Genomic DNA, 25,633 nt, shown 5'->3' with positions numbered 1-25,633 from the left:
TGATACCTCAATCTATCTGCACCTAACAAAAATGCAAGTGATACAGTTTGCTAAAATACTATGAATTGTCACCATCAGTAAAATGATCCATTTTATTCCCTTTTTATAAACACTGTAGCTATTAAGTTGATGTGTTAAGTGCAGGCTTACTGCAGAAGGATGAGGTTTTACTCCCAGCAGGCTCGTTCCAGTGACAGTTGTTGAGATGTCTGTTAGTGTCACCATCAAATATTAATAAATTCCTGGTAACTAAAAATGAATACAAATACCTTTTTGGTTGCTGTGTTATAAACATTAAACCTCCTTTTAAATACTCCTGAGATGAACATTGGTTAGCAGAGTAGCTTATAGTTGTAGCACGTCAGTGCAAAAATCCTTGTCCTGGAGTTCCACTAGTGATAACGGAGACAGCTGGTAGCTTGTCACCAGTGTAGACAGTACTTGTTTTTGTGTTCTGCTTGCTTTTACATGTTTTTTCCAGTTAACTCCCTGCATGAATCCATGTTTTCTTTCTAAGCCTTTGTAAAGTGATCAAGTTTGCCATTTGTGCCTGGCATACCTGTATCTGACAATGTTGCCGGCTGCTCCTCTCGAGCCCTGGCAAACGGTTCACCTGGTGAGTGTCGTGTCACAGGAGTCACTTTACAGGCCTCTAAAGACACCAAGTTCAGGTTTTTGTTCCCCTTATTCAAGTTGATAACTTTTGTTCTCTTTTTTATGTTGTTTGTTTACTTAACATGTTCTGTTGCACCCTTTATTTGTTTTAACCCACTTTAATACATATTCCTATAAGGTTTGTGGCGTCCATTTTCATTATTTCTTTAATTCTGTTCGTAAAAGACATCGGTTTCTTATCCACATAAATTCCTAAAAGACACCCTGGCTTCATATATCCATATAATTTTATGATCTTTACCTTGATCAGAAAATAGAATATGAGTATAAATATACATTATATGTTTTGGGTAGTAAAATCATGATATTGTGGAAGGTGTGGTATTTCCTTGTGAGGTGTTTTTGATTTTCAGCCCTGTCCAGAGTGTTTATTAGGAGCCAGCCTCCAGGGCAGCACAGGTCCTGTGGCGTTCCATGCAAGCGGGGTGGTTTTGCAGAGCAATCTGCGCGAGTTCAAGCCTTTTACACGGATTCTGATGTTAAAGCCTTTGTGGTGGAAAACATACAGGCCCGTATTCAGCTTTGCTTGTCAATATAAGTATGCTGATTAATACTCGAATGGCTTAATAGGGGGAAAATACAGCTTGGTTAATCGACATTTCTGAGTACATTTTTCTGCATTTGCTCTGCTTCTTGGAAATCGTTACCATCGCTGTTGTGTGAGCTGTGAGCAGAACTATATTTAGAACTTGTTTTTGTTAACATGGAGATGCTTGGGACATGTAATAAACTACAGTAAGTCTTTACTATTCCCTTGTCAGTTCTTTGTAAGCCTTCTTGGTAAACAGTTCAATTTTGCCAAGGGCTGAGCACCCTTACCTGCCGTTGAAATTGCTTGGAGGCTGAGTGTGCTCAGGGCCTAGCCCAAAAGATGGGATGTTTTTCCCTGGTACTGTATCTTCCTGCTTTACATGTTATGTATGGTTTGTTCTGACTGTGCTGTGTGTTCACTTTAGTATTTTTGCCATTCTTTTTCATTTTATTAGCGCCATGCCCTATCACTTTTCCCCTCATTGATTTCAAAACAATGCATCTGCAGAGAGAAGGGGAGGGTAAGTATGGTTCGCCATACGTTCAGTTATCTGCCTTTTGATAGTTCATGGTTTGCTTTCTAACTAACCCTTCACCTGCTCTTCCTTATATATCTTGGGAATATTCTGATCTACAAGTTTTTTTTTTTTTTTTTTTTAAACCTTTTATTTTAAGTTCCCCTTCCTGTATCTTGAACTTTGTAAACAGGCAAGATTCTAGCTTAAACAAAGCAAAAGCCCCTTAATACATAATAATTATAAAATGGAAAGCAGGTACAAGGGTTGTATATATATTTTTTTAAGATTACTTTGTGGGTTTTATTGTGCACACTTTGAACCCAGTTTTCAAATTTCTGATTTGCACTGGAAAATGTAGTTAACTGCATTTTGAAAGTAAACAGGAGTTTTCCGTAGAACTGCTTGGAAGGTTGACAGCCTTTTTTTTATTAGATAGCAAGAAAACTGTACTGGAGGATTGTAAAGGTTTTAGTAATTAGCTTCTTTGGGCAATTAAAAGATGTACTATTGTTTTGGAATCCCTCTTTAAGAGAAAAATTACCTGCCAGAAATGTACAAATCTCTTTTTCTCAGTGGTGTTGAGATGAATTTGAATAAATAAAAGCATTCCTTTAAAAAAACAAAGCCTATACTTGAGTATAATACCTAAAGAGATACTGTCAGCTTTACCCAGCCTTGTCAAAAGCAAGCAGACAATCCTCGAAAGCACTAGGGTAGTCTGTGAAAATTGATTTCACAGCAGTGTATTGCAACAGAGAAAAATTGTCTTCTAACTTCCACATTTCTGATCATAAATAAGGTACTGTTATAATATTGAATCATTCAGGGATGCATATTCCTAAGATACACTTTGAAAAAGGGATCCTAGTGTGCATACTTCATTTCAGTACCTTTTTCTTTCAATTGTCTTATGACAGAATTTGTAGCTTTCTGTCATATTTCACTGTATTTATTCACTTTGTGTATGACACCACATCCCTTATAGCATACAAGACTAAGCATTGGGTGCACATTTGTGTTTCCTTCTGCCTCTTGCTTATAATTCTCTTAAGACGAGTACGATTTTGTCCTCCTCTTTTTTTTTTTTTATCTTATAGATCCATTTCCTGCTTTCAAATCCTGGCAGGAAGACAGTGAGTCTGGAGAAGCTCAGCTTTCCCCGCAGGCTGGGCGAATGACTAACCATCCGTTGGAAGAGGATTGTCACCCAATATTGTCTCATCGTAGTTTGGATTTTGGACAAAGCCAACGTTTCTTGCATGATCCAGAAACATTAGATTCTTCATCCAAAGCACTTTCTTTTGTTAGGTATGTACTTTAATACAATTTGGTAGGATTTGGGGTAGGAGATGGGACTGCCAGTTTGAAAATACTGCAGTTTCAGAGCCTAATGTGTTTTGGTGATATGATCGATTAAAGACTATGGTCAGAAGCAGCTTTCTATGGCCTTTTGGCTGTTCTAAATACCTGGGAGCTGCCTTGTGAGGTCAGACCAGAGGTTCATCTGGGGTGGTGTCGAGTCTCTGAAAGTGGCCGCTGGCAGGTACTGAGGAAAGAGGATAAAAATAGTATGAACCTATGGAAATATTTCCTGGCATTCGGTCAGCGCTGCTGGCACCTACTGTAATGGCGCTTCCTGGGCCGAAGAAGTATTTTTATCTTCTGTTAAGTTCAATCTTGACTGAACTGCTGGCCTCTGGTTTTATGTAAGTTTGAGAGGGGGTTGGTAGCATGAATATCTCTTTTCATGAAGCATTATTTCAGATTTGCTTTGTGTAGTGTGTTACGGGCTCCCAGTAAAGGGAACCAAGCTGCAACCAAAGTGTGCAGTAATAACCTGGGAAGACCATCCATTTGGGCTATGGAAAGCCTTCTCTCAGGAGGGTCTTGGGAAGGGAATTCATCAATTGTTGGAGAGCTTGGGAGATAGCAGTACAGTGAAGACACAGGGTTCTTCATGCAGATTCTTTTTTAACAGCTTGAAAGATCAAGCCTATTTATCCCAGTGTGTGTAAGTTCTGGTTACTAAAGAAGCTGCAAGTTGTTTGTGTGGCATTGGAAATTGTGACCCTCAAACTTGTGAATAACTGTGCGACCCTACAGTCTAAATACTATTGCTGTAAGAAATAGTGTAAGAAAAGTTTTCATGCTCGTTTTAGGAAAGGAATAATGCTATAAAATGAGAAAACATGGAACGGGAAAGACCAGGTTCAGAATTCCTAATTCTCCATACAGTACAGATTTATTGAAGAAAGTGTGGTTGAGGAATACTCTTGAAAGGATACAGATGACTGATCTGCAGAGATATTATGATTGTAATAGCTCTTCTCATCATGTTCAAACTAATAAGGATCTGCACTATTTGAAGTATTTTCTGGTATCTTGAACTACATAGATGTGTTGAGAGATCTTTCAGAAACTAGGCAGAAAAACTAACACACGTTGAAGGCAGAAGATCAAGGCATTTAGATTCAGCAAATAAATAGTTCTCTCTGAAAGCTTGAAAAGAATGAGTTGTAAACTTGAGGGGAAAAATTACTGAAGTTAATCACCTGTTACTCAGAATTAAAAAATACCATTGCTTGCACTGGTTTAATTATTCTAAATGACAGTTTAAAATGTTTTTGATACAGAACACGAAGAGCATCCTTTAGCTCAAAAGATGACAAAAGGGAAGACAAGACTCCATATCAGCTTGTCAAGAAATTACAGAAAAAAATAAAGCAATTTGAGGAACAATTTGAAAAAGAGAAAAACAGTAAGGTAAGTTACCCCTCCTGCTTTTATGCAGGATAAATTATCTCATAGTAAAGCTAAGCAACTTCCAGTAGTTCAGTACTAGGTAACTAACTTGAATAATTTTGTTATATGCTGCTGTCTGCAAAATTAAAAACAGCAGTAGTAGAAAACAAGCCATAATGCCTGAGCCCAAAGAAAGGCAGACAGTGACATTTATGCAGTGAGACAGAGAATGTCAGATGAGATAGAGGAGAAAAAAAAAGCATCTTATTCACTCATTAAAAAAAAAAAAAAAAAAAAAAAAAAGGCTACTTCAGACTTGTTCCGTTTCTGGTGTTGTGTTTCAAATTTATTTTCAGCGATGTTGTCCATTACCCTGGCACAGAGATTTGAGCTGGTGTTAAGAGTGGCATCCTGGGTACTAGTCACCTTCACTGTCCAATTATCAAGTGTTGAATGAAGTCTTTATAAAAAGCTTTAGTGTGTGTTTGACTTTATACAAATGTAATTTCTATTACTTTTCAGCCCTCCTATAGTGATATTGCTGCCAACCCAAAAGTTTTGAAGTGGATGACTGAACTTACCAAGCTGAGAAAGCAAATAAAAGGTAGGGGTTGTTCAAAAAAATTCCACACGACAGGGAAGATCTTCAGTTCCTAGATTCTGACCTGTTCTATTGGAAAAGCACAATAAAATAATTCTTGTGGGTTTGTTTTTAGTTTGCAAGAAGAGAAACTTTGCTTACACAAACTGTTACGTCCTTTATTCACAATTTAACAAAAAAGCTTTCTCGGTTTAACTTTTGAATTGTGATTTTTTTTCTCATTTCAGATTCAAAGCAGAAGAGCTCAGATGGAGAATTCATACCTCAAACACGTCCTCGAAGCAACACACTTCCAAAAAGTTTTGGCTCCTCTCTTGACCAAGAGGATGAAGAAAATGAAGATGAGATGCGGGTTGTGCAGAAGGAGAAAAAGCCCTCCAAGGAAGCTACACTCGAACTCATTTTGAAAAGATTGAAGGAAAAACGAGTTGAAAGATGTTTGCCAGAAGATATAAAAGTAAGCATAAGCTTATGGTTAGGCTGCTACCAGGTGAATAGCAGAAAATAATGGAGCACTGTCAGACACCTCAAATTACTCTGTCAATAAGATGATGTCTCTGTCTAGTAACCGTTTCAGTCTCTGTGAGGAAGTGATCGAATTGAACCACTTATTTCTTGCTCAATATTTGTTTTATTTCTTGCTCAATATTTGTTAAATATTTATGGGTATCTGTTGACATTACTGGGCAGTGAATAGAGGTGGGATATGTGTTATTAACTAAGCTAAATTTGTCTAAGGCATCTGTATAGTTGTTAAGCTGTTGAAGTGGCTTGCGCTTGATTAGATGTGAATTGTTCTTCTGACAGAAAATGACAAAGGACCATTTGGTAGAAGAGAAAACATCTCTCCAGAAGAGTCTCCTGTATTATGAAAGTCAGCATGGACGCCCGGTAATGCCTGGTTTACTTCATCCAATTAAGTTAATGCACATGCAGACAACAGTAGCTTTCTTGCAGGAGTAGCAATAGTGCTTAACATTGCTCTTCTGAAGGCACAAAGTTATATATCACTTTCCGTGTTACTTTTAGACAAGAGTTATTGCTTTGAGCTCTAAAAATTAGAGTTTTATATAAAGATTATGTAGGCTTTTTTCCCCCATAGATTGGTAGAATATTGTGGGTTGCAATGTGATTTCTGTAGTTTGGTCCATAGTTCCCTGTGAAGCAAAGGGAAGTTGCAAAAACAAGCTCTTGATCCTGGGAAATGCCCTGAAAAGCGTATTCAGTATTTGAAAACCAAAGACTCTATTTCAAGTATGAGCTTGAGATATATGAAAGTTAGAATAAGTGAGTAAGAGTCTCTGAAATTTTGGATTTTAATTTGGTAAGTGGTCAGGTTCACTAGTCCAATCCAAGCATCTTTATTCTCTATCAACGTTGTGGGTTTGACGCATTAACTAGACTGTCAGCTCTGCCACGTCAGTCTGCCCAAGGCGTCAGCGCTAAAAGCAGAGGAAGGCAGAGTAATGATCCTGGGGCTCTGCAGCCTCCCTGGGGAGGAAATCCCAGGAATTCTTCAGGCTAGCCTTCAAGATTGATCACACACAGTGATTAAGAATTGAGAGCAAAATCAGATCTTCCTCTGCAGTTTCATCTTTGTCTCTTTTTTTTTTTTTTTTTTTTTTTTTAATTCTCCCTCCCTTCTTCCCCTTCTGTTCCTATAATTTCTATAGAATCATCATTTGTTGGTCACTCAGACTTCTCCCCTTCTTCTTTATCCCTTTTCTCTTTTTTTTTTTTTTTTTTTTAATCCTTCCTTCTTTCTTTCTTTTCTGTGGCTTTTTAAAGATAGAGTATTTTCTTCTAGTGGAGCTGTCCACGTTGTTAGGAATTTTTCTAGACTTTATCTGAAAAACACAGAATCAAAGCGAGAAAGCAGGGGAAGAAGCACCCGTCCCTTTTATCTGGTGGGGAAAAATAATATTGTACACACTATTTAAATTAGTCTTATGTTCCTAATTGGAATGTACTGGAGGCCTGGCATGAGAAGCAATGCACTCTGTGTTTGCTGGTATATTACTGAGCGACTGGTGTAATTAATTCTGTGGTTTCTCTGCCTTCAGGTAACTAGAGAAGAAAGACATATTGTGAAGCCACTATATGACAGATACAGGCTTGTAAAACAAATGTTAACTAGAGCAAGCATTACTCCTATCCTTGTGAGTAAAACAAGTGTCACCTCTCCCTCACGCTCCCTCTCCCCCCCTTTTTTTTTTTCCCTTTCCAATTTTGAAGTGCTAGAAAGATTTTAGAGGAGCTTAGTACAACTGCTCTTTAAAACATATGTATATTTTGGAAGATGCAGGATGTTGTCATTGTACTTGAGGTGTTTGATTTGACTGCTGAGAGCAGAGCAGTTCAAAGATCTTTTCCACCCTGATGGCTCTTAAGCAGTAGATGGCTCCTGATGGAAGTAAATCAAGTTCTGACTTTAATTGGCTCAGACTTTCCCGAGTCTCCCCGTGCTGGGTATCGTCCCGTGGGACAGACTGTACTCTGAGTCCTCCCGAGAATAGTAACACCAGTTGCAATAAAACCTCTGCCCCTCTCCTGTAGTGCGGGATACTGTCACGAGAGGCAGGAGTGAAAGGACTGTCCAAGCAGCATTTCATTCCTTCATGTTTCACCAGCATGAGATACGTTATTGATATCGGCAGCATCTGTACAACATCTGTGCCTTTTTTACTACTACATTTCCTTCTAACTTGAAGTGCTTCCCCCCTCCTAGTCTCATATTAAAAGTGTTTATGAGCAATATGTTATGTGAGAGTTGAGGAAGAGAAAAGGGTTTCAGTATTATGGAGGTAACCTTGTTTACAGTGACCTGTAAAAAGTTGTGGAGTGACAGACTGGCTGTTTTTCACAGACTGTAATCAAAAGCTTGCGTGCTGTCTTGGACTTGCAACACGACACAGTTTTGATATTAGTTTTTTGACCATTTTAGAAGGATGAGGTTGCATAGCTGATGTCAGATAGTCCTCAACCAGATTTACGTATCTGTTTAGTGGTTTACTCAGCAGCATTTTAATCTGCTGTCACATTTTACTCTGTTTTGAGCAATCCTTTCTCAGCTGAAGTACTTTGAGATAAGAGGCCTATTCAATATCATTCCTTTCTTGTACATGTTACAGAGAAGGGAAAAAAAATAAAACGTCCTTGTACTTTATTCTTCCAGAGAATTCCCTTAATTTTCTAAATTATAGGGCAACTTTTAGATGTTCAATATAGGGGGCTTTTTAAAATCTTTTCAGGCTTCATTAAGGTTGCTTTATTGCCACCTCAATTATAGCAGGTATAAGTCTTTATGTTGCCTTATTACAGTTCATAAAGAGATAGTTTCTGCTAGGTATGTCTGGAGCAGATGAGCACGGGGCATGCTTTGATTTTCTTCCTTCTGTTTCCTCCAGTCACCAGCTATTTTTTTTTCTTTTGACTTTTTACCCAGATATTTCCACAGTTTTAAAGGAATGGAATCATTTGTTTCCATCAGTTTAAAGATTCTTTGTCATTGTTCAATTTGTGTCCTGTAAGGATATTTGCAGTCTCTTACTGTCCGTCTGTATGAAGAATTACTTGCTGAATGCAATGGCTTGAACAAAGTTGGTTTTACCCCATACAGCATCTATTGTCTAATTGCATGTAATGAAATAAACTTAAATATTTCAGGGGTCGCCATCAACAAAGAGGCGGGGACAGATGTTACAGCCCATTATTGAAGGTGAAACTGCACATTTTTTTGAAGAAATTAAGGTATGTATAGTGAATTAAAAATACATGTATGTGTGTTTCACAGCAGATGCAATGAGGAACGGAAATATTTCATATTTGTTTTGAATTTCGGCTTTGTCTGTTTAGGAAGAAGAGGAGGAAAGTGATGGTTTGTCTGCAGACCTGAATGATATCCTAAAAACTGCTACCCAAACACAGCCTGTTTTAAGCCCAGTTGAAAACTCAGAGTCTGATGTTGAAGATGGTCAAGAGAAACTGACCCGGGACCTTAGGCTGTCAAGCACTCGAGCTGCTTCGATGTACGTATAAATAAGAGATGACTAATGCTATTACAGCTGTTGCACTGATTGCACTTACAGTCATGACATGAAATATGAAATTGAGGCAGAGGAGAATCGACAAGTTCAGCACTTATCAGGAGCTGTTTGGTTGGACCGAGCGTTCTTTCCTCTGACGTGTCTGACGAAGATCTTTCCGTATTCAGCAAATTGTTGAGTCTACATTTTCCTCAACCTATTTTAGCTGTGTAGGCAGCAGAAAATGTGCACCCTTTTATTAACTACTAGTTGTCTTCAGTATTTCATCATCAAACAGAAACTGTGCTCTTTGTGGATGAGATGAATTTAGACTTAGTTCACTGCTAGTTCAGTTGTTTCGAAGTGTGCTTTGAAGAATTTAAACTTCGTTATGTGGCCAACAGTATTCTTTAACTTCAATTTTTAGGCCAGAATTGCTGGAGCAACTGTGGAAAGCCAGAGCTGAAAAAAAGAAGCTACGCAAGACTTTACGAGAATTTGAAGAGGAGTTTTATCAACAGAACGGCAGGTTTGTTCAGCAGAAAGATAGATTGTTTGTTTTCATTTGTTTAGTTATTTTAGACATCTTGTTGTGTTTGACTTTCTGCAATATGTAGGATCTTTTTGAAACTCAGGTGTGCTTCTTTTTACAGGAACATACAGAAAGAAGACCGAGTTCCAATGCTTGATGAGTACAGGGAGTACAAGAAAATTAAAGCCAAACTTAGGCTGCTAGAAGTCCTTATCAGCAAACAAGACTCTTCAAAATCAATATAAATTATGTTCCTCCAAAACATTGAATAACATAATATTTCCTTATGCTACCATTGTACTTATTGGGTACTTGTGTTCATTTGTCATGCACTATTGAAAGAATCCAGTTTGTGCACTTTATTGTGGTGCCACTATAACCAGTTTGAAGGGTAAGTAGGTCCTGTCTAGAGTGAGAATAAGATTTCTAAGTTTGAGACTGCTCTATCCAACTTGAGCAAACACAGTTTCCATCAAAATTTTGTATTACGTATGCATCTTGTTCCCAAAAGACTATAGCATTTTGTTCCTTAGCGTTCGAGAGCTTTGAGACTTTTGGTATTACCAACCTTTTGTGTTATTGAAGAAATTACCCATATCATAGTCCTATACTGAACTATTCTTGTTGCTTGTTTTTTATTATGGGGAAAAAGGTCAGCAAATTAAATACATAGCTCTTTTTCTTGGGACACTTAACTGGACTGAAATTCCTTTCAAAGGACTGTTGTGAAACAACTTTAATTTTTGGTATTCTAAATTGCATCTATCACACAGTAATAATTAACATCTGTGGATTTTGCTACATAGTGGTCACGTATCCTCCTTGATAAAGGTGACAGTGGACGAACCAGAAAGTGACCTTGCTTAGTGTCTTTTAAAACTTGGAAAACTCGAAAGTTATATCACATGCTGCCTACAGGACTTATGTTACTGTTGCTCGTTATACCATTTTACCAGTTATTCTTTATCAGCTGGTGGTGACACAGTGTTTTGCCTGAATTGGATACTGCATCTCCACTTTGAGAAGACTTGAGGAACATAATGAACATTTCGGTGTATGGGATATGTGACCGGTGCTCAGACTTGCACAGCTCCAGCAGAAAAGTCCTGGCGTGGGTCAGTTAAAATTACACTGTACGTGAAACGAGCATGGTACCAAGGGCTAAAATCAGTGTAGCTGATGTGCACCATAAGGTGAACTGTGTCAGTTGTGAGGGAGGGAATCACTGCTGTTTATCATGATTTTGTTACACGGTTGGAGAATAAAACTAAGTGATCTAACCTTTATGATGTAAGCAAAACAGTTTATGGGCCTTGCATGATTTAGCTTCAAAGCTGAAACTAAATAATGTTTTGATGATCACATCTGCTGTGCTGAACGATGATTTCGCTAGCTTTGTGCGCTACAACAGCCATCAGCAGCTGTTTCTGATCTGGCAAAATCTAAGTGTTAATTTTAACTGGTGCTTTCTCCAATTTTTTTCTTCAATATATCAGTTTGATTGTGGTCATGTTTTGCATGCACCTACTCTCACTGCATGTTTTTATGACTGGCTAATGTCAGCACAGCTTTTATTCACACTGCTTTATGAAAGACCAAAAATGAACTTTCTCACGAAGTAAGACGTGGCTAGCATGTAACCTCATAGGCTTGCTGTTCTGTCATGAAGCATATGAAATAGGTTGATAGTAGAATTTCTAGTGCTCAGATTTCATCTGTGTACTATAGAATACTCCTTGTTTTGTTTTACTCTGCTTGTGGGCATGTTTTTTTTTTTTTTTAAATCCGAAAAAAAAAAAGCACTAAAACTATTGAGCACTGGTGGTATGCCTTTTTATTTTTTCCTTTTTTTTAAACAGCAAAATGATTTGGGACCTTAATTATGAGGTTAAACTAGTCTTGAGACCATTTATCACTTTTATTCAGTTCCATTGTGCAATGTACACCTCAGTTAACTTTTCTATTGGTCTGCAGACACGGGTGTATCCGAACATTGAACCTAATGCGTACTGTATAGTGTTGTACATGAATGTTTGTGTTTTATATACCACATGCAAAATGTCAATATGCACTATTTAAATGTTTTAAATAATATATTCCTCCTTTATAATGCTTAAATCTATATGATTCCAATATTTTTATAAGTGCGTGAGTGATCAGACTGGTTCCAATTCAGAATTAACAGCTGCTTTGTGTTTGTTATGCGGTGTTTGGCTGTTTATTCAGTATCGTAGATAAGCATGGCAACAGTTACGCTACGAGTGTGTTTTGTGCCATCCTTGTTGAGCAATAAATAAATGGTAGAACTAGGCATTTTGTGATATAACAGTTTTACTTTGGTAAAAGCAAAACCTATATATCTATATGGATATATAGATATGGAATATATATAACTAAGCCAGATATAATTGCATTGCTATGTCTGGTGCTCATTGTATAGACTTTTATAATAAAAGTACCTTAACCTTTATTGTCATATTTGTGTTTCTCATGGTGCTTTTTCCTCCAGTTCCGTCTCTTCAAGGCGCTGGCTGCGCCCGTCGCTGCCGGGCCGCGCGCGTCGCTCCGTGGGCTCTGCGGCTGCAGCCGCTCCCGCTGCCCTGCTCAGCGAGCGCCTCCCGCGCCGCTGCTCCGCCGGGGACGTCCCGGAGCCTCCGTGGGACGATCCAGGAGCTGCCGAGGGGCGCCCGGCCCCGCTCCAGCCGGGGCGGCCTGTGGAGGAGATGGGGCAGGGAGGCCGCTCCGTCGTCGCAGCCCTAATCCGCTGCCCGCGGCTGCGACGGCCTTGGCTGCTGGGCAGTATTTCACTGCGTCTCTGTGCCCGTAGCAATCTCTTAGTCAATGGCACGTGGAGCAGTTCATGGCCAGGGAACACTGCCACTGCCCATGATCTTGGAAACACAGGAGGATGCTTTTCGTTTGGACCAAACTTTTTTTTTTTTTCATTGTATACTGGCATAAGATCATATGAATGATTTAGTTCTTTACAGCAGCTGCTCTGCTGTATTTTGTGTGACTGCTTCTTCAGCGTGAGGCCTGGCAGAGGACAGGAATTGCTGAAGATGGAGGGGCTGCTTGAGAGCGCATGACCGCAGGTAAGGGGGAGGGATAGAGGGAATCAAAACGAAGCAATGGAGGAACAGCAGGGAGAGGAGAGCGAGGAGGCAGCCGTTAGTGCGTCCTTTAGGCTTGGGACAGAATAACCTGCCCTCTGATCAGCCAAACTTGTGTAAATGGCAAGACTGAATGTTGGTCCCTAGTATGTGCAAGCTCAGATACTGGGACTTTCTCTCCAGATGGGGAAGAAACAAACATGTTACAAGACTTGAGGAATGACCGAGGTCTTGTACACATCTGTTCTCCACTCCTCTTTCTTTATGGTTATTTACACACGAAACTTGCTGCAGTCGTGTTAATGGAGCAGACAGAGCTTTCGAGCAGAGGGCTGGTGGGAGCTGTTTAATCCATGTGTTTTAAAACTGAAGAAAGACTTCAATGAAAGGAAAGGGCCCAGTGCTGAAGGTGGATAATCAAAATGGATGGGAAAGGGTTGCGGGGAGTGAGGCAAAAATTCATGGAGGTTCCCTGTCCAAGACTGAGATAGCACCAAGCTACAGCAGTCCAGGTTCTACCTCTCTGAAGAGACTTTCTTGGGCTGCTTTGGTGCACAGGGCTAGAGTCTTGCCAGGGAAGTGAGGCCCAAGCACTGACGGAGGCCTAAGCACCGATGCTTTGGGGCTGGGGGTTGTCACACGCTGAGACGGCAGCAGCAGAACTGCGGGTGCAGCCCGTGGGCGACGGCCCCTCGTTTCCTCAGGGTGCATTCGCACAGCGTTTGGACATGGGGTTTATTCCTCCTGTATCTCGGCTGCAGCAAACAGCAGTTTTTAATGGCCACATGTGGGCAGATTTAACACTTAATTTATCTTCTGTTGTTTCCAGGGATAAATGTGGCAGTGGGGAACCCTGTGTGCTGTGCGAGGGCCGCTGTTCCAGCAAGACAGCTGCCCTACAAAGTAAAGAGCATCCTTCTCATCAGCCTGATGTGTTTGGCAAGGGGATTTATTCTTTAAACCTGTACAATGTATTGCCCTGTGGGCAAGCGGTTGCTGCATGACCCGTACGGGGCTGGCAGGGATGGAAATGTGGTCTGGGAAGTGGCAGAGCAAAGTGGCGGGTGCTGCTGGGCCCAGGAAGGTCCAGGGTTGCCAGGGGAGCAGAAATGCAACGAGGAATAATTCTCAGAATTAGTGTTGGTGCAGGGGTGAAGCAAATGCCCTCTAGTGGTTCCAGTTATTAAGGCCTGGATGAAAAAAAAAAAAAAAAATCCTGGAAGAAGGGCTGGATTTTTCCTGGAGAGGTGTGAGAACAAAGAGCAGAACAAGAGGTGTTGAAAAATACCTGGCAGCAGATGTACTTGCAGGAGAGGAGAAAAAAAAAAACACCTCAGTCTGGAGAGGTCTGGGCTAATGAACCACGTTTTGAGCTCTGATTAGTGCTTGGGGTTTGCACTGAAATAGATTTGGGCTGGAGATGGAGAGGAGGGAAGGGAGCAGGCCCAGGAGCTGCCCCTGCCCTGCTCTCCTGGCGCCAGGAGCAGCAGTGTCGGTGCTCCCCAAAGGAGCCCCAAGGAGCAAACGGCATCGAGGCCTGGGGTGAGATTCCTGCCCAGAACTCTGGCAAAGGCGGTGAGTTTTTGTCAGAGCTGAAAAACCCCCAGAAACCCGCACAGAAAAGGTTGTGAGGGATCAGAGATTGCTTTTATTGAGGTTCCTGCTGCTTTTGTGCAGAATTGGGAAAGATGGGGGAGAACTGCTTTTTCTTGACTTGGATTTCAATTGCATGAAGGATATGGACACCTCTGTCAGCAGACGAGCTCATCCCTTTTACCTTGTGACCTTGTTGGAAGTGACCTTCAGCGGTTACCTTTTTTCATAATTCTATGGAGTTTTTTGTTAACGCCATCTAATTCCTTCTCCAACTCAGCAGTGTACCTGAAAAGCCTAGGGCACAAAAATACAGCAACAAATCCTTGAGACAGGGCAGTAGGAGGATGTAAACTGCTACTTGTTAGCCTTCCTGTTTGCTCATGAGAACTGTGACAGCTCCCAGGGGTCTGGTCCTGAACTACCCCTTCACAAGCACAAGGGTTTTTCAGTCTCTCTGCCCCAATGGGACAAGGGGTCGTTCTGCAAGAGTGGAAATATTCTCAAATTCCAGCCCTGCCCTTGCTTTTTGGCTAATCTCCTTGTGAGCTGCTTTACTAAACATCTTTTCTGCTTCCACCTTCTCTCTCAGTGCAGTCACTGTCAGACAGTACAAAAGCACTTAAAAAGCTCAAAATTACTGATTTTAACTCCTGCCTTTTCATCTCTGGAGTCTCAGGCTGTCTCTCACTGTGGGTAAGGCAGTGTCTGCAGCCCCCGGGGCTGGGGAGGGGGTGCAAGAACAAGAACTTACTCCTGAAAGTCCTCGGGGGAGACGGAGCCCTGAGAGGAGACGGAGCTGAGGTCCTCCCTCGACGGAGGCTTCCGGCGAAAGTTCTCCTTCCATCTGTGTAGCTGTGCTGGCTTCGGGTAGCCCTGTGCAACACCAGAGGGATCACGGAACAAAAACAACAACAACAAAATGCACAGAAAAGGCCAGTGTGGCTTATTTGGGCACCTGCTACACTTTCATGGAGAAAGACATGGGGAAAAAAAACACTTTTTAATAGATGTTTTAGAGGTATTTGCAGTGGGTTAGCTTGGCTTATGGGGCTACTAAGCAGCTTCTCGTTTACTTAGAAGTTTTTTTTCTCTCTGCTGCAAACAGGACTCATGACCCAAAAGGATGCTTTAAAGCAATTCTTATTTTCCATTTTAGTTTAGCATTAAGGCTAATGTCTAACTCACAACTTGATATCACTGTTAAAGCACGCTGACCCCAACCTGCTGCCAGCTCTGCTTTCACAGTGCATGAGCTCATCTGAACAGAGCCTGGGCACCCTTTCATTTGAACTTTGGGGCATCGTTAGTGATTATTTTTAGGTCTAGTTTGAATGCTATTCTGTGTTGTTAAAAATAGCATTCCATGGTGAAATAGCTTTTGTAATAAGGGTAGGTACAACTGAGCCTCCTTTTGTATTTCTCAACTTTAGAAGTGCAGCCAGCAGCTTCTAGGAAGAGGGAAGGATGAATCCCACCTTTTCGTCCGCAGTGCTCTCCTTGGAAAGCCTGTGCATTTCTCTTCTCGCAGTGGTTGTGGATTCAGTGCTTGCCACGGACACAGACAGAAGCCCTGTGAGAACTGGTGCGTGCCCAGTGCACGGAGCAGCCGCCGGCTCGGGAGCCTGGACGGGATCCTACCTCCTCGCGCTCCCCAGGCTCGCTTCTTCCACCCTCATGTCCGTCTCCATCCTCTTCAGCTTGAGCTTGACCAGGGCCTGGCACAGGGCAAGCAGAGCGGGTTAAGCGAGCTGGGTGCTTCACCAGGCAGGTTTCCACACTTGGAGGTGAAGAGCCCGCTGGCAGCGTCATGTTTTGGCAATCGAGCACAATTCCCCCAAATGTCACAAAATCCTTGCAAGTAATATCTGAGCAATTCCAGTAAGGATATTTTTTTTCTTTTTTGATGTTTATTCTTGCAGAAGTTCAGTAAGGAGCTGAGCTTGGGTAGGGGAACCTAAGGTGTTTTTGGGCCTAAGCTGGTGGTTCTGCTGTTGAACCAAGTCTTTAACTGTTGCTAGCCAGGGACTCCCACCACCTTCCCTCATAAGAGCTGTTGGTTTAACTCGTCCGTGTGATGCATGTGAACCTATGGAGAACCTGGAAGCAGATTAAGGTGCCAGCCCTGCTCTCTGGGGCTGCCAAGGCAGACAGACCCCCCACAAGTGCAGTCTGAACATACAGGTGTCTCAGATCTCCCAGGTGATGCTGTGTGCCACAGCCTGAGCTTGGCATGAGCCTTTGGCAGGAAAGGAGGAGGGTGGTTGTAATTTCAAGCAGAAGTGAGAAGTCAGGGAAAGTTTTATTCCCTCATTGTGTCCCTTCCTGGCACACAAAAATGGCCTTAACTCATTGGGATGTTAAGGAGAGGCAGTTCTACTGTCGGGTCTTCCCAGATTTTCTTAGATGCCTATTTTCTGAATTCTATAAGCCTTTAGCTTAAGAGACCAGGCTGAAAAATCTGGACTAAAGACAGAATGAAAATTAAGCTATGCGGGTAATAAAGCTCCCAAAACCGTATAACTCCCACCGTCTCTGTCCTCCTCTCACTGCCTCTCCAGCCGAGCTTTGCCCTTGGTCTGCATTTAAAAATCTGCATCAGCTCGAGCAGGGGGTGATCCCCATTCCCTGCCCCTCTCTTCTCCTAGCCGCACCAGTGCAAGCAGCCTCTTACCCTTTTGATAGGACTGTGTGTAACACTGGATCCAAAAAATCAAACGCTGGGTGTTCTTAACTGGTTATGGCCCTAGTTAATTTAAGGCCCTTTGCTAGGGATATAGCAATAGACTTCCTGCTGTGTTGGATGAAAGGAGGTGGTGACAGAAGCATGTGCTTACCTGGCTAAGGAAGTCACTGATGGCAAATTCTTGACTTGGTATCGCTGCAAAATCTGCCTTGACTTCTGAATAGGTGTCATTTATAATAGCCAGAAACATGTTCTGCACAGGAAGGATGCAGTTATATCAATGCAATTTGCAGAGAAAATATGTGGGAGCTATGATTATTTTGGGGCTTTTGGGAGAAAGGGAGAGCTGAGGACTGGATTAACACGGTGCTATGCTGGGACTGGGACTCCCTTGGATACAGCCTTGCCTTAATGCTGCTGGGTAACGTCTGGGCTGGGTCAACTTGTGCCCAAGAGCCCAGACCATCCCTGCCTGCCCGGGACAGTGGGTGTTAGGGGCAAAGGGTTTTTCTCAGGGGGGAAATGCTTCCTTGGGGCACTGCACAGCAGAAGGCCCCAGACATCTCTGCTGCTTATGGGATGTTGAGATGCCACCTACCAGCAACACGAAGAACACAGAGAACACAAATGTGATGAAGTAAATGGGCCCGAGGATGCTGTTTGCTTCTTCTATAGTTGCAAAGTTGAAATCTCCCAGCACAATGCGGAACTGCGTGAAGCTGGGAGTAAAAAGGCAAGAATTATGTGATTTTTAGCTTCTCTTACACAGCAGATTTTTAAGCATTACAAAACAAGGAAACAGACTGAATGTAACTGGAAGAGGCTGATTCGCTGTTACCTGAGTCCCTGAGATCACAAGCAGAACGTGGTCAGTGGGGAGTTCATGATACATATGAGAATTTGAAAGTGCAGAAGACTTTTAAAATGTCTTACAGAATGGAAGATGCTTTCATTGTGGATAAACCCCTTGGTTCTTAATTTAAAAAAAATGATTTCCCTTTTGTTCGAGCTCCAGGATCCCACATCATCTGCCATTACAGAAGGTAATGGCATAGGTTCCTATGTTGGGGATTTTATACTCAGGTAAGATAAATGTGCATTTCTTCATTCCTTTGCATTGCAGCCACTCAGATCTATGTCACATCCACGTAGATCCAAAATGAAAGGTAATTTTATGCTTAAGAGTGCATTAATTTTACATTAGAAAGCTGCTGCCAGTCTGATAAATTAAAGAAATATCTCTACCTTTTGGACATGCTGTATTGAGCTCTAGACTGTTGGAACAGACAGAATGGACAGACCCCAGGCAAATAACTGCAAAACTCCTTTCATAGATTGGCTCCTGCCATAGGGAGCATGACCCAAAGAGAAGGTGCAGGGAGCAAAGCAGTGCCAAGATGATGCTAAACGTGGACTCAAGTCCATTCCTCGCAGTGACTCCCTAGCAGCTTTTCTGTGAAACGGTCACAGCTCAGACCAGAGCGTGCACCAAGGGTGACAGGTAGAGCTACTCCAAGGTGCAGGGATCAGCAAACCCAACTCCAAGTGCCAGCTGGAACTGAGCTGATGCTGTTGCTACAGCGAGTATCTGGAAAAAAAAAATGGGGAGAAAAGCAATGTGGCTACATGGGATTTGGGAGGTCTCAGTTGTGCAGCTGGATGTTTCCTAGAACAGCTCAGATTCCAGCTGGGTCTCGAGCACTTCCCCCTGCTGTAGGTGAGCAGGGAGCTGCAGTGCACACCCAGCAGTGGATCTGCTGGGTGGTTCCAAGCTCCTGCATTCAAAAAGGCAACACAGACTTGTACTTTTAAAGTTCTCCTTAGGTGAGACTCTTTTGGACTTGCAGGGACTGGGGTCTTTGTAGCAAAAGGTTTAGAAAGGTGCATACATGCAGTTTTGAAATGTAGAAAACTCATCAACTTGCGACCCGAAGACCAGATAGCCTAACTGTGCATATGCAAAAAAGATGATAAAGAACATGATGGCAAATCCAATGATGTCCTTGGCACAGCGGGATAAAGTGGAGGACAGCTGAGTCATCGTTTTGTTAAAGCTGACGTATTTAAATATCTGGAAAAAAAAAGAAAAAAGAAAAAGATGCTACTGAAAGATCAAAATATACAATATTTTAGCAGAATTTCTGGAATGTCATCTGTAACTGTAATTTGCAGGTTAAAGCTTATCTGGAAATGAGTTGTGTGCCAGATATTAGTGGCATGAATCTGTAAGGAGCCCTGAGCTTGGGTGTGTTTCTGGAGAAGAGGTTCTGCAGGGTGAATAATTCAATTGCTGAAGCTAATTGTGTGTGAGCAGGTCCTTCCTGGTGCTGGGATGTGTAATCTGCTCTGGCAGATGTGGCCCTCCGGTCAAGGAGACGTGTGTGACACACCAGCCCCTGCATCCGAGGATTCCCTGGAGGGCTGAGTTGGTAAAGAGCTGTCTCCCTTGATTTGAATCTAAACCAAGTCCTGGACAAAATTACGCTATCCTTGTTCAATGATAGATGTTAATTAGCAACATGGTTGTGCTACTACATTAATACTAGTAGATTAGAAGTAGTGGCACATGCGGGAACGTGTGGAATGGTTTGGGCCCTGAGCATTCCATTAGGAACAAGAGCAGCTTTTTATCTCGGAGAAGCTGCCTGATCTGCCCTGAGAGCAGCAAATCCATTTGCAAGTGAGAATGAAATTAAGGGCGGTTTCTGAACCATTTCTGAATCAAGTTCAGACGCATTTTACCTTCCTCAGCAGTTGAAAACTAGCTCGTGTTTTCATAGCTCTGAGCTATGAAAGCTATGAATGTCAGGCTCTGAGGGGGATAACAGTGCATCTAAGGATAAAACCTCAGTTTTTACTGTGATTCTCAAGTACAATAAAAGGGAACCAGAATCTGTACCTTTATCCAAGCAAAGAAGACATTGACAGCAATCATGTTGTTGTAATGGACTTGCCAGGATGCAAGGAAGTAAAAGTCTGGATACACAGACGAGTTGGACAGCAGCTCCTCCATTAACAGGGACACTTCTACAGTGCGGTAGATGTTGAAAGCAATGGCAAGGACTGATATCTGGAGAAAAGCAAAAGCCAGTGAAACTGAAGTTCAGTTACCTCCCTCTTTGCAGATTTGCCTTAAAGGAAAGACTTTACTGATTTCAAGAAGCCCTTGATCAGGTTTGAAGAACCAGATCTTATTACGTTTGGTCATAAACTTTTAATAGGATACTTAATAGGACTGAATTATTTGTAATTGCCCAATGCTAACGTTGGATAATAGCACAAACACTACATACATTCTAATTTTACTAAGGTAACCCTGTTCTGTGCTTGTGCCTCCCAGCTCTGCAGAGATTGCAGCTGAAACGCAAAAGGATGGGAAGGACATGGAGCCCCACGGCAAGCGGACAGCAAGGCAGGAAAAGTGTTCAGGTTTGGTGTACCCCTGTGGGTCATATGGCCTCTTAATGCACTATGGTACCAGGAAAAGTTCTGTAGTACACTAAACTCTAACCAGGAAAAAGATTTGGGCTGTCCTGCATCGTTGGCTGGCTATCCAGTACTACCCTAAGTTTGCAAGCACAGGGGTAAGAGTTGATGTGCAGCTCACCACCACCAATAGTATGTTCAGCCAGTTCCAAGCACTTCTGAAATACTCTGCTTTAAGTGTCGCTATTTTTATGATTTCATGGATTATGAATGCAATGACAAACAAGCAAAAGGTGACTTCGCAAGAGGCCAGAAAGTAATCGTAATACGTGACGTATCTGAGGAGCTTCACGGAGTAGATCTGTGAAGAGGTGAGAGCACCCCCTGTTGCAGGGAACTCTACCACCAACCTGGAAAAAAATGGGAGACGGGTGTTGGTCACCATTGCTCTAAATCATCCCAGCCTAATATTCTAATATGAGTTATTGCTATGTTAATAAGTGCTAACTGTGACTCCAGCTAGACCCATATTTCTGCAAAATGGGCAACTTGAGAACTCCTGCGCCTCGAAGATCTTAGAAGATCTTAGGACTCAAGAGAGTACTAGTAGTAGAGAAAACTGAGAGAAAAACAAGCCGCTTTCTAGATAACCCAGTGATTGTGTTTGCTTGAAATCTTTAAAGGAATGGTGTTTCAGAAAGGAGCAGGTATTCCCTGCCATAGCCCGAGTTTGAGATTCTTGTCTTTTCCCTCCACTGCCAGAGGTGAACAGCCTTTCCTTGTGTCCTTAAGGAAGCCCCATGCCTCAGTAAATGGTATTTCATGTGTAATAAGGTAAGTACTCACCTGATTATGCAGAAAAGGTTTATGTTAGCGTTATACATAGAGAAGTCAATAAACACAACCCTGGTTCCTCTGGTGAGCCAGCTGTTCTGCCTGAGGGACACCAGCTTCTCCGCGCTCTCCTGCTTGGACTTAGGTAAAGTGAATATGAATCCTCCGTTGCTGTACAAGCCCACGTATCCCCAGTACCATGGGGATAAAGAGGAGACAGAGAGGTATTTCCACCTATTGGAAATGGGAAACAAAGTCACCTGTCTTGAGGAAACTGGACTGAAGTAAGCTGTAATTTCTATTGTATAATTTTTCCTGTTAGTTCTTGTGTTCTACTGCATTTACAACCAACTTTTTAAGACAAACCTTTAAACAATTCTTTCTTCTACATCAAGTATGCACGAGACATATGGCCTTAAAATATTCCCATTTATTTTACTTGGCTATTGACTACAATATCACAAAACAGCAATTGCTTATGAATCTCGACTTTGCCCAAATTGGACTAGATGGTTTATTACCTTAAAACCTTTATAGGTAAATATAACATCTCTGGTTTGCACAGTTCACTATGAATGTGGAATGTTCACATGCTCTTTCTAGCTATATCAATGCTGAATGAAATGTGTGAAGCAGTCCATTTGGATCTGTTTCTAGGGCATTTTAGCATGAAACAATTTATAAACATGTGATGTAAATTCAGGCCTCTTATAATTGAATATTTCTCCAGAGATGTTAGTGGAGAGAGATCCATTAACATGTGCTTTCACCGAACTGGGCTTGCTGTTTCCAGTTCTTCCTGTTCCTCCTCTGTAAATTTTCCATGCCAAATTCCTGTCTATAATGTTGGCCAAATCCATGGTTTGTCTCAACATAAACAAGTGAAAATCTCAGCTTATTGCATACACAGTTCTTAACTCACTCAAGAATAGGAGCATTAAGGATTTATTTAGGTGGTATCAGTGGAGCTTTCAAAGCCATTTCTGCATTTCATGTCTGGTTCCATTTGAAAGCATTCTAATTTTGAGAATCTCTTATGCATGTGTAACCAAAAGAAACAACAAGAAAATCTGAAGTAGGATACTTACTCAGATCCGTTCTTTAGACCAAAAGCTGCCCTGTCTTCAGCTCGATAGCGATATTCACTGTAACAGTCTTTTAAAAGGGTCCGGAAATATGGGTAGATGGAACAGGTACCGTTACGCACTTTTAGCTGTCGAATTTGGGCTACTCCCAGCAGCAAATTCTCATAGTAAATGTGGCTGCTGGTTTTCTGCGTGGTTAATGTCACGTTGTTGTACCATTTGTCCCAGTAGAGTCCATCCAAGAGGGGACCTTCTGCAAACTGTATAAGCCAGAGAGGTTAAGATTCAAGGATGAAAATATTGCTCTTATCCAGCTCCTTCACATGCAAGTCTCTGCAGGATTTTCAGGTCACCTATGGCTGGAGAGTCTTAGGCTAGGACACAAGGACTGACCACTGATACACTGTCTTATTTAAAAGGTATATTTGCTTTTTTTTTTTTTTTTTTTTTTTTTTTTTTTTTTATGAGTCAGTTCTGTTCCATATGCAGTTCTACCAGAGACTTGCAATGGAACTGTTCAGCAGATACCTGGACTTTCTTTGAAAACGCATCTGTCTTTGCATTTAAACGTATTTGTTTAAAATTCTAAGCAGTTGATGTTCTTCTGACACAACCTGTTCTTTAGCATACTCTCTGAAGACCTGTTTTGAGATACATATTTCTGATTGCATTTTGGTCATCTGAATCTGAAGTAAGATATATTTGTTTCTGAAGGAAGAGAAAATTTTCCTCCTTCCTCAGTGTTCCTTAGATGCAGACATAGATCTAGCAGTTTCCTAGAGCATTACACTTGGGGATAATGTTACATAAAACAGCATGCCCCTGTGGTTTGGCACCACCTGATCGTGTATTACAATCGCTTCTAGTACATGAGGATGTATATCGTATACCGAGGACTCGCTATTTTATAGACTAGCAATAGTCCACAGGACAGACATAATGATAAGAGGGAATACGGATCCTCCAAATGAGTTGTTAGGACCAGGCATTTCCCTTTTTAAGAAAAACTGTGAGGAAAAAAATTATTTTCCCATGTCAGCTGGGCAATACCAGTCATTCTGAGGACTCCTTCATCTATTAGTAAAAATAGAGGTATCTAGTTTGCAACCATCATGGAAGTGTGATTATAAAGCTAATAGCAAACCAGATAAACCAAGGTAGTAGGTTCTCCTAGCATCACACAGCTTATAAAAATCGGCATTTTTTAACAACCAAAAATGAAAAGAACTGAATGAAAGGGCCCAATTTTTCTGCTTTGTTAAAGTCTAACAGAGTGAATATAATGCAGCAGTTAATCAACACAAAAATTTCCTCGGTTTATTCAGCTGCTCCATCAAAATTGTCAATATTACTATTTGACCTCATTTTGGGGTTTTTTTTACAGATTTTCAAAGCCTCACCTTCCAGAAGTCGGCTATGCTGCCAATGCTCCTGAACGTAACCCCATCCGCCTTGGAGGAAGGGGTTTCCAGGAAAAGATGCGACATCACCCTGTTCAGGTAGTACATGTCTGTGCTGACCATCCCGAATGTCACTGAGGGGAAAGAGCAGGGGAGCTCGTAAGCCAAAATAAGGGATGGCAGCAGCTTCTGAGCACCTTACCCCTTCTTCAAGCACCATTAATGATCAGACTGCTAGAAAACAAACACAGGCAGAGCAATTTGGACTTAAAAGCAATGGCGATTTGGACTGAAAAGTGAAATTTAACTCTACCCTTGTCCCTCACCACTGTTGTGCACTGGAGGACATAGAGGCAGTTAATGAGGCTGCCGGTTCATGACTTGTAGCTTGGAGCCCCCCAACTCGGTGGCCAACTCACGGATGCAGAGGTCCGTGAGGAAGACGATGTAGACGAGCAGCTCCCGCAGGATGGATTTCACCTGCTGCTCTTTGCCGTAGCTGGGCCGTCGCGTCGCAACGGCCAGGCCTGAGGAGGGAAGGGGAGAGGCGGCCATGGTGGGGGTTGGATGCGAGCAAGAGCGGAGGAGGCTGCGCGCTTCCCACCGGAGACATTAGGACTAGACAGCGGGTTTGGAAGCTCCCTCAGGTTGCTCCTGAGGGTGCTAAGGGACCCTGGTGTCCACGCACCGGTGCCGCTGAGACGCTGCTCCTGCGCGAGCAGCTGCCGCTCCATGGCGGCGCCTCCCGCTGCGCCCCGCGTTCGAATCCCAACGGACACCGCCGCCCGCCGCGGGCTCCGCCGGTCCCGGGCTTGGCGAGTCCGCTCGGATTGGATTTTTAATTCCTGTCATTCCTCGGGGTGTTGGGAGTTTGCTGCCAGTGAGACCGTTCGGCCCCTTGGTGTGGCTGCGTAATGCCGGCACGGGGCAGGCTGGCGCTTCCCGCCTGCCACTCGCCTCTGCGGGGATGAAACTATAAATTACAGTCTGAGATGGTGCCGCGGGCTGGCTCCCTGCTGTAGGGAGCTCCTTTCCCCTGTGAGAAGAGAGAATGTGTCCATTTAAGTGAGTGTTTCTGCGAGCACCGTGTGGTGTTACCCAGCTCAGGCTGGGCTGGTGCGGCTGGAACACTGTCCTTCCTGAGTGGGGTCATGGATGCTACTCAGAAAGCAGCTCGGGGGACTCAATCTGTGCTACATCAGCTCAGAGCAGCCAAAAGCATTAATTGGGTGTAATTGCTAATCACCATGGCAGGCCTGTGGCCTGGCGTGGTGGTGGAGGCCCTGGAGAAGTGTGTGGTGGTGCAGCCACAGCATTGCAGCAGGAGGTTGTTGGTGCTTGGGGTTTTGGTTGAGTCATACAGCAGCGTGGCATGAAGTTCAAACCTCCTGCAAAAAACACCCAACTATCCTCTAAGCTGTTTTTGAGGTCTGGAGACCTGCAGCAAGGTGACTGTGCCTGGTCACAGGAGCCTTCAGCCTGGTGCCAGCTTTACAGGTTTCCTTTAGCACCTGCAGTTTGAGAACAAGGAAGCTGCAAAGAGCAGATTTTAGGTGATTGGAGGTTGGCCAAAACAGCTTTGCGGTGTCTTGAGCACTGTGCTTGCAAACTACTTGAGTGCTCCATCACAAGAGCTTGCGGAGAGCCAAGAGCCAGGTCCAGCTCCCAGCCCCAACTTGATGGAGGCAGCAAAGAGGGGGCAGCCTCCACACTCCCCATTAAACATCTCAGTCCTGGGGAAAAAAAATACACATTGACACGGCCTCCTTGGAGCCCTTTAAGGACATGTCAGCATCTTGTTTATGCTGCTTTACCTTTCAGTGCTTGAAGGACAAGGAATAAGGACAGCAGAAAAGGGGAGAGTGCAAGGGG

At 42.6% G+C, this 25,633-nt stretch overlaps 2 protein-coding genes across 2 annotated transcripts in view; one reads left to right on the top strand and one right to left on the bottom strand.

The window, feature by feature from the left end:
• Nucleotides 1-12,102, top strand: part of FAM13B (family with sequence similarity 13 member B) — a 41,809-nt gene extending 29,707 nt beyond the window's left edge. Inside the window, exons 15-24 of the mRNA XM_088536862.1 lie at nucleotides 2,822-3,032; nucleotides 4,358-4,487; nucleotides 4,989-5,070; nucleotides 5,295-5,524; nucleotides 5,875-5,958; nucleotides 7,131-7,226; nucleotides 8,734-8,817; nucleotides 8,923-9,095; nucleotides 9,520-9,621; nucleotides 9,746-12,102. Coding sequence (XP_088392988.1) covers nucleotides 2,822-3,032; nucleotides 4,358-4,487; nucleotides 4,989-5,070; nucleotides 5,295-5,524; nucleotides 5,875-5,958; nucleotides 7,131-7,226; nucleotides 8,734-8,817; nucleotides 8,923-9,095; nucleotides 9,520-9,621; nucleotides 9,746-9,869 — 1,316 coding nt within the window. The 3' untranslated portion in view covers nucleotides 9,870-12,102. The remainder of the gene's footprint in view (nucleotides 1-2,821; nucleotides 3,033-4,357; nucleotides 4,488-4,988; nucleotides 5,071-5,294; nucleotides 5,525-5,874; nucleotides 5,959-7,130; nucleotides 7,227-8,733; nucleotides 8,818-8,922; nucleotides 9,096-9,519; nucleotides 9,622-9,745) is intronic.
• A 2,437-nt stretch (nucleotides 12,103-14,539) lies between these two features.
• Nucleotides 14,540-24,495, bottom strand: PKD2L2 (polycystin 2 like 2, transient receptor potential cation channel). The gene is made up of 14 exons (XM_088536944.1): nucleotides 24,450-24,495; nucleotides 24,181-24,288; nucleotides 23,762-23,895; nucleotides 22,365-22,621; nucleotides 21,289-21,510; nucleotides 20,624-20,852; nucleotides 19,916-20,086; nucleotides 18,906-19,087; nucleotides 17,615-17,735; nucleotides 17,168-17,269; nucleotides 16,011-16,048; nucleotides 15,809-15,890; nucleotides 15,085-15,194; nucleotides 14,540-14,627 (listed from the first exon to the last, which is right to left on the bottom strand). Exons 1-14 carry the CDS (start codon nucleotides 24,493-24,495, stop codon nucleotides 14,540-14,542), a joined length of 1,890 nt encoding a protein of 629 aa, XP_088393070.1.
• Between the last annotated feature and the right edge of the window lie 1,138 nt (nucleotides 24,496-25,633).

Source organism: Tinamus guttatus, unplaced genomic scaffold (assembly GCF_059628265.1).
Source record: "Tinamus guttatus ecotype Peru unplaced genomic scaffold, ASM5962826v1 Tinamus_guttatus_pri_ptg000710l, whole genome shotgun sequence".
In the NCBI taxonomy this organism is placed as follows: Eukaryota; Metazoa; Chordata; class Aves; order Tinamiformes; family Tinamidae; genus Tinamus; species Tinamus guttatus.
This window is presented reverse-complemented; position numbering and strand designations above follow the sequence as displayed.